This window comes from Tiliqua scincoides, chromosome 4 (genome assembly GCF_035046505.1).
Source record: "Tiliqua scincoides isolate rTilSci1 chromosome 4, rTilSci1.hap2, whole genome shotgun sequence".
NCBI lineage: Eukaryota > Metazoa > Chordata > Lepidosauria > Squamata > Scincidae > Tiliqua > Tiliqua scincoides.
The window spans coordinates 186,706,359-186,714,329 of NC_089824.1; the positions used below are offsets into that span (position 1 = coordinate 186,706,359).

Genomic DNA, 7,971 nt, shown 5'->3' on the forward strand with positions numbered 1-7,971 from the left:
AGTTTGTTGTCATCGGAGTAGGCAACCACAGACTTTTTGATCCCAGCTTCCAAAGTTCTTCTAAACCTCTCTATTATTCTGTTGGGAGTGGGGGATGGAGACGAGGTGTTTGACACTATGGTTCTCCTAGAACTTCTGCATCACTTCCAAAAGGAAGTTGATTCCAGCGAGAATCTCTGATGGAGGATGCTCCGGTAGGCTGTCCACTCTAGTCTGTAAGGGCCTGATGCACAATCTTGGTGTCTGTGCTTTGAGGAGCTACCAATTCTGGCCACATGCTGACATAGTCCATCATTATAAGCCCACATCCTTTCCCCCGGGCTCTTTACAAGGAAGGAACCCAGCCTGTCAACTGCTGTATTCTGAGACACTATATCAAGAATGGAAAAGGGTCACAAGGGGACCTTGGCTTACTTGTGTGCTTTTCCCACTGGCTGACACAGAGCACATGATTTTATATAGCTGGCAACTTCCTCCCAGCAAAACTATCTAGTTAGGCTTACTACCCCCTACATCCTCCAAGAGTTACTGCATTACTTTATTCCCTAGATGTCGAATGGAATGAGCCAGCTGATTGCAGTGAAGGAGAAAGGCTTGCCACGTATAGCTCGTCTCCTGCAGTCCACTAATGCTGAAGTTGTCCGATCAGGAACGTCCTTACTCAGCAATATGTCTCGACACTCGGTTCTCCACAAAACCATGGGTAGGTGTTCTTTTGCATCCCAGAGACTGATCTATTTTATTTACGCATACATCATAAAATTCTTCATAAAAGCCCATAGGTGTAAGATGGGTAGTTTTTCAAAAGCAAAAAAGTCTCACAGTGTTAAATGTGATCAAAACATTAAGATCTGAGGATCTCTACTTTCAGGAGCATTTTATGAAAGAAAAATAGCTCATCAGTGAGATGTTCAGTACTGAAATTCTTTCCTGTTCATCTTATCCATTTGTGGATGAAAATCTCTTACAGGTTTTCCGGTCAGTGTAACAGCTTACTGTTGACTTATTTAGGGCGCAGGCCTAATCAACTTTCTAGCACTGAAGTAAGGGCAATGCAACTCCCAGGTAAGGGAACAAACATTGCGGAGGCCTTTGTGACTGCCCCCCAACTGCAGGATGCAGCACATGCCCCACTGGCACAGCTATGCCAGTGCTGGAAAGTTGGTTAGGATTGCGCCCTTAGTGGCATTAGTGTTCATGCTGCTTTTCAGAGAGTGAATAGACAGGTCCCTGCCCTGAAGGACTTACAGTCTAGGGGCTTAAGATACAAGGGGGACCACCAAGGGAGGGAATGGGGATGGAGGCAAAAGGAAGCAGGGGAAGCATATGCAGTTATCTCCGTAACACAAACGTACTTACAGTAGGCATGAGAATGAAGGCATTTGAGCTGTCTTTCTCTACACTATTTGTTCCAAACTGCCATGATGGTGGTAAACGTGTCTCTTGAACGCTGCTGCTCTGTCTCTCTGATCCAGATGTGGAACATGCCTCACAATTGAGTTGGTCTTGATTTCTAGTGGCAAATCTACACGACTGCCTTAGACTCCTCTGCTGAGCCACTTCCCACACCCTCTCTTTGACTACTGCAGAAATGGCTCCTGTTGTTACAGCTGTGTGGGGGTGACTAGTACAGTACTTCCCCTGTTGCCTTATTAAATTAAGCAATCTACATCTACATATTCTGATAGTGAATCAATAGGTATTACTACGTTTTAGTCAACTTGCATCCTGTTTCTCCACCGTAGCCCATCAGGTGCTTCCAGATGTGACTCGTCTCCTAGCCCTCCAAGCACCAGGTTCCAGCAATTACGGAGACATTATGACATCTGCTTGCTACACCTTGAGGAACCTCATCATGTCCAACCCACAGATGGCCAAGCCTTACTTGACAGGCAGCTTGATAAATAATGTAGTAGGCCTGTGCAGAAATGGGTGAGTAACAATGAAGAACGGATGTCTGAGAAGCAGGAAAACGTTTCTAAAGTACATTTTACCATCTCTCTCTCTCTCTCTCTCTCTCTCTCTCTCTCTCTCTCTGTGTGTGTGTGTGTGTGTGTGTGTGTGTGTGTGTGTGTGTGTGTGTGTGTGTGTAATATTCTCATCCTTGAGCTTTGTCTTTCAAACACATTGCAGAATATTGATACTGTCCATTTTTATACCTGTGGTCTCTGTTAGTTTAAGGCACTGGTTCCCAACCCTTGGTCCAGAGGAGGGCACCAGGACGCATGTTGTGTCTTGTTGTCTTGTGTGCTCCCTGAGGCATCCATTAAGATACTGGACTAGATGGGCCTTTGGTCTGATCCAGCAGGACTCTTCTTATGTTCTTATGGACCACAGGGGGTCCACGAGACCTTGAGAAGTGGTCTGTGAGGTCTCAGGAAAAAGAATAACTTTTGATCACTTCCAGTGTCTCACTGAGCAAGCAGTCCTCCATGGACCACCAGAGAGGGCAGAGAATGAACCACCTGCAGCTGGCAGCAAAAGCAACAACCCGTAACTCTATAAATAATAAATCTCTAATAAATATTTTCTAATTACAGGTGGCTTGTGTTATCCGCTGGTTTGGTAGCCCTGATTTCTGCATTGGCAGGTCCCTGAACCCGTGGTGCAGGCTGACCTAGAACCTCCAGAGGCAAGGGGAGCTATGCTGCTCTTGCCTCTGGAGGCTCTTCTGAAGCCTGCAGAGGCAGTGAACATCTGCCCGTAGCCTCTGCAGGCTTCAAAATGAAGCCAAGATTCGTTTAAAGATGACTTCCGGTTTTTGGCAAAAACTGGAAGTTGCCTTTAAATGGGTCCAGGCTTTCCTCTGAAGTCCAGAGAGGCTGCAGGGGGATGCCTGTGGCCTCTACAGGCTTCAGGAGAGCCTCTGGACCAACCAGAACTCAGCTCTGGTTGGGTTCGAGAGGGGCAAAAACCATGAGTTTCAAATACCTGTGGCTTTCCTTATCCACGGGGATTCTGGGAACTGAACCCCTGTGGATAATGAGGGCGGCTTATCTTACAAATTTAAATGTATTTTTTGTGTGTGGGAGGGGGTTGCATGTGGTCCATGACAATTCTTATTTTTGCCTCAGAAGTCTGCAGCCTCCTGAAGGTTGGGAACCACTGCTCTGAGGTGTGCAGTCAACTGGCCACTCACCTCCTTGCTGAACTCCACGGAGCAGTGCTGATGCCAGCTGTGTTTTCGTGTGTGTGTGTGCGCCTTGCTCATTTCCTTCCTTCCCTGTTTACATTTGCAGCTCCTATCCAAAAGCAGCTGAAGCTGCTCGTATGTTACTGTCAGACCTGTGGTCAAACAGGGAGCTCCAATCTATACTGAAACAGGTAAGAGACGCAAGTGTTGTCTTCTTTGTATAGCTCATAAAACTGCATGGCTGGGGTTGCTATGGTGAATGTGCCCTAAAAAAATCAAAATAGTAAAAGGGGGGGGGATTTTAGAAAACAGCAGTGTTGCGCTTTTTTTCTCAGCTCAGTCCTGACTAAGGGCTCAACCCTATCCAATTTTCCTGTGCTGGTGCAGCCGTGCCAATGGGGCATGCACTGCATTCTGTAGTGGGGAGACAGTCACAGAGGCCTCCTTAAGGTATGGGAACTTTTGTTCTCTTAGCTCAGGGTCACATTGCAGCTGCATCAGTGCTGGAAAGTTGGATAGGATTGGGCCCTAAATGTTGACAAAACGATACCGTTTCTCTCATAGTGGGCTCCTGGAGTCTAGGCACTTTCAATACATGGATGAAAGACTGGTTGGCAATCCAATATGTCTTAACCCCATGAAGAAAAAGGCAGAATAAAACTATAGTAAATAAAGAGGATAATTACAAGACAAGATTGCTTTATAGAGAGGTGCAAGAATTGTTTCATTTAGTTTCTCCATTATTTGTCCTTATTAACTGCATTGGTTAGCTCCTAATTTGTTAAAATAATTCTTGCCTCATTATTTCGTTTGGTGGTGGTTGTTGTCATTTTCCATTGTTTTCAATGAGATGTCAGGCTGCAAAGACAAGAGGGTCCCCAAGGACTGTAGGTTTGTTTTCACAGCAGCTGTTTTCTGAGGTCCATAAACTCTAATGGAATGGCTTTGCTGCATTTCAGACTATGGTCAATAAAAACATGCAGAGAAAAGAGGATGGTATCTGGAACTGGCTTCTGGGGTCAAAAAGCCTATTATGCATAGGCAATTCTTGCCCCAAGTGTCTAAGGGTCAAATCCTATTATGAGTCCTATTGGGACAGGGAGCCATTAGTTATTTGATTTTTCTCTGTGAACCGCTTTGTGAACTTTTAGTTGAAAAGCGGTATATAAATACTGTTAATAATAATAATAATAACTTTCCAGTGCTGGTGCAACTGTGCCAAAGGGGTATGTACTGCATCCTGTGGTAGGGGGGCAGCCACGAAGGCCTCCTCCAGGTAAGGGAATGTTTGCTCCCTTTCCTTGGGGCTGCACTGTGGCTGCATCAGCACTGGAAGGTTGACTAGGTCCTTAGGCAGCAGTTCCCAAAGTGTGCGTCATGCTGCCCTGGGATATCATGAAGAATTGCTGGGCCATTATGGGCCACCCACTGCCCTAGAAGGGAGACTGCTGCATTAGCCTCCAAACAGTGGCAGGAGACTGCGCAGTGGGCAGAGCTGCAACACATGGAAACTGTGTGCTGGGAAAAGCTTTCTCTCCCACCCTGACCTTCTTACTGCTCTTTGGAGGCTTGCGAAGACCTTTGAGCCTGGTCTTGAGCGGCCAGCGACATTTTCATGTGATGCACTTTGTATCACCGCCACTCACTTGCATGTTCCACAGGCATTACAGCAGTGGTAAGTCTGGGAACTGCTGGGCTAAGGGACTGTTTTCTCAAATACAGTTTGTTTAAATACCTCCCTCATCCCCACCAAAGCCAAATGAGCTCTGTACTTAGAAATGAGTAGCTCATCTGTTACGCATTTGAAGCTCTGGCCATTCACTAAGAATAAATGAAATAAATTAAATAATAATAGCAGTATTAAATGACATCCATTTTGTTCATTTTTTAAAATTAGTTCTGAAGCAACCAAAATGATTACTGGACTGGGGCACCTTCCCTATGAGGAAAGGCTACAACATTTGGGCCTCTTCAGCCTAGGAAAGAAGCGCCTGAGGGGGGACATGATTGAGACATACAAAATTATGCAGCGGCTGGATAAAGCTGATAGAGAGATGCTCTTTTCCCTTTCACATAACAGCAGAACCAGGGGACATCCACTAAAGTTGAGTGTTGGGAGAGTTAGGACATAAAAAAAATATTTCTTTACCCAGCGTGTAATTAGTCTGTGGAACTCCTTGCCACAGGAAGTAGTGACGGCATCTTGCCTAGGTGCCTTTAAGAGGGGATTGGACAAATTTCTGGAGGAAAAATTCATCACAAGTTACAAGTCAGGTTACAAGTCATGGTATGCATGTGCAAGATAGAGGTAGACTGCCTTTGATTGCTAGATGCAAGGGAGGGCACAAGGATGCAGGTTGTGTCTGTTGTCTTGTGTGCTCCATGAAGCATTTGGTGGGCCACTGTGAGATACAGGAAGTTGGACTAGATAGGCCTTTGGCCTGATCCAGCAGGGCTCTTCTTATGTCCTTATAAATGCACATATCTATAATTTTATGCATTCAGCCACTGAGCAACATGCTTATGGGATCTGTGCAGCACAGAGAATGAATTTAGAACCAGTAAGTCTCTGGTGTTTGAACTTCACCTTTGCCATGAAGTTGCTAGATTTTTTAAGTGAATTTATGTCTACACACATGTAAATGCACCCACTCACCCCCACACACACCCTCCCACACACACAGTCCTATTCGTAATATTCAGTGTCTCCAATGATTTGATTTGACAGTGTCTTTTAATTTGATTTCTTTTCACCTGATCTGTCTATTTCATCTCCATGGCTCATTCTGCAGCAAGGATATGATAAGAATATGATGGGATCTTTAACAGGAAGCACTTTCAGGACCCTTTCATCTAGGTTCTAAGAAGAGATCTTCATTGCATTTTTGGATTGCAGGTAACTAATTGAATTTGGTTTTCAAAGCTGGAGCAAAATTTCAAACTGAAACAAAATGTTGCTGAGTTCCCAGTAGCAAAGACCTTTTATTGCAATTTCTGCAGCAGCTGTTTTCTTGTAGTACATATGAGGTATTTTGTTGCAACTGCATAGCTTTTCTACATATTGTAGAATAAGTTATACTGCAGATGGAGGAGTATTTTGGAAGCCAAAATAGAAACAACTCCATTTAATTTTGTATTGACTGTTTCTGATGGACAAAACCATGTTTTTCTCTACAGCTTTCAATAAACAAAAAGCATGCGCTGCAGTCCATCCAAATTTAAATACTTCTCATAATTCTGTTGATTTCAGTAGGTGCTATTAAACTCCTGCTTTACTTTCCCAATAAAACCAATTGGATTAAATAGAGCCTATCTTTCATTTTTTAAAAATTTACTACATTTGTATACCACTTTTCACCCAACAAAGGATCCCGAAGCTGTTTACAGTATAAGATTCCTTAACGCAAAAACAATGAAAAATAATCCAAATAAAAACAGCCACCTCCACCAACATAGATACCAACAGAAATCACTAACGGAAAGGAACTGCAACCAAAGATGAGAAATAGTAACCAAAAGCATGTCTTAACCTGTTTGAAGAGTGCCAGAAACAGTCCATGGGAAAAAGACTGGCAAACATTTCAAAGGAACTCCTTTTTTCTCAGTTCTTCCCTTCTCAGCTGTGCATGTAGAAGTAGGAATAACCTGCAAATTGGGGACCTCAGACAGAGAGGGACAAGTTGATGGCTGTATAGGAGGCTATATAGGATGGCTACATATGATAGTGCTTTGTGAACTATGCATGACTGTGTACATGTGACTGAGGAAAGGGAGGCAGAGAGGTGTGGGGAAAGGGTTCCATTGAGCCTATTTCCCACAGACACAGCTGCACGCAGAGAAGCACAGGGTAGCATTTCTGAAAGTATAAATGGCTGATGCTTTTGGAATGATTAATTTTGCAAATATCTTCTTTTTCTTTCAGAATTTGTAACTGGTTCCTGTCTAAGAGACCACAGTCTGCAAGGAATCAACTGAGACATTACAGACATACTCCGTGTTTTCAAGTTCAGCTCATTTGTAAAATTAGGTATGAAACTTGCATTGCCTGATTATAGGAATCTTAATATGTTTAGATATTTTTTTCATTTGTCTGGGGGTGGGTTGGGAAGTTGGAGGTTAATGTTGCTTGATGTTAATAATTCATTATTTCTGTTAAAAAGAATAGGGGTGTACCGTTTTGAAAGTGATAATGAGTAAGCTGGCACCAAACTCCTAAGCAATGTCAAGTTGCTCTATTAGGAAAGTTTATATGAGGCGGTGCCTAATTGCCCTTTTAAACCACACAAATCAGCATCTCCTTACAAATGTGTGTATATATTTAGTCAACATGTATAGACAAAAGCAGATTTTCACCTAGCAATCTTATGCACGTTTACTCAGGCGAAAGTCCCATTGTGTTAAATGGGGCTTACTCCAAGGAAAGTGTGCATGGGATTGCAGCCTCAATGTCACAAAATGAACCATATATCGGTACTGTATGTATACCTTAAATGCAATCTGATCTGTGTTTACTCAGAAGTAAATCCCCAATGGGTGCAATGGGTCTTACTTTCAAGTAAGTACACAAAGGATTGCAGTTTAAGTCTTTTCATTCATCATATTCATTAAATCATGTCAAGTGCTAACATCCTATGTGTTTATTTTGTTGTCATTTGTCCTTATACATAGATATTTAGCATAGTGCTTTTGTTTTTATTGCTGGTCTCTCCCACCTCTTTCTGATATCATGGGTTTATTTTGCACTTATTTCTTTATCTGGCCTGCTTTCATATTTTTCATTATTGCTAGACATTCTTTTTTCCTTTATAAGACACTTAGTTTTTAAATCCCAAGAAGCA

General features: G+C 43.1%; 1 protein-coding gene across 1 annotated transcript in view; it reads left to right on the plus strand.

The window, feature by feature from the left end:
- Positions 1–5,997, plus strand: part of PKP1 (plakophilin 1) — a 60,125-nt gene extending 54,128 nt beyond the window's left edge. The window contains exons 10-13 of the mRNA XM_066626020.1: positions 550–703; positions 1,746–1,932; positions 3,240–3,324; positions 5,926–5,997. Coding sequence (XP_066482117.1) covers positions 550–703; positions 1,746–1,932; positions 3,240–3,324; positions 5,926–5,997 — 498 coding nt within the window. The remainder of the gene's footprint in view (positions 1–549; positions 704–1,745; positions 1,933–3,239; positions 3,325–5,925) is intronic.
- The last annotated feature ends 1,974 nt before the right edge of the window (positions 5,998–7,971 follow it).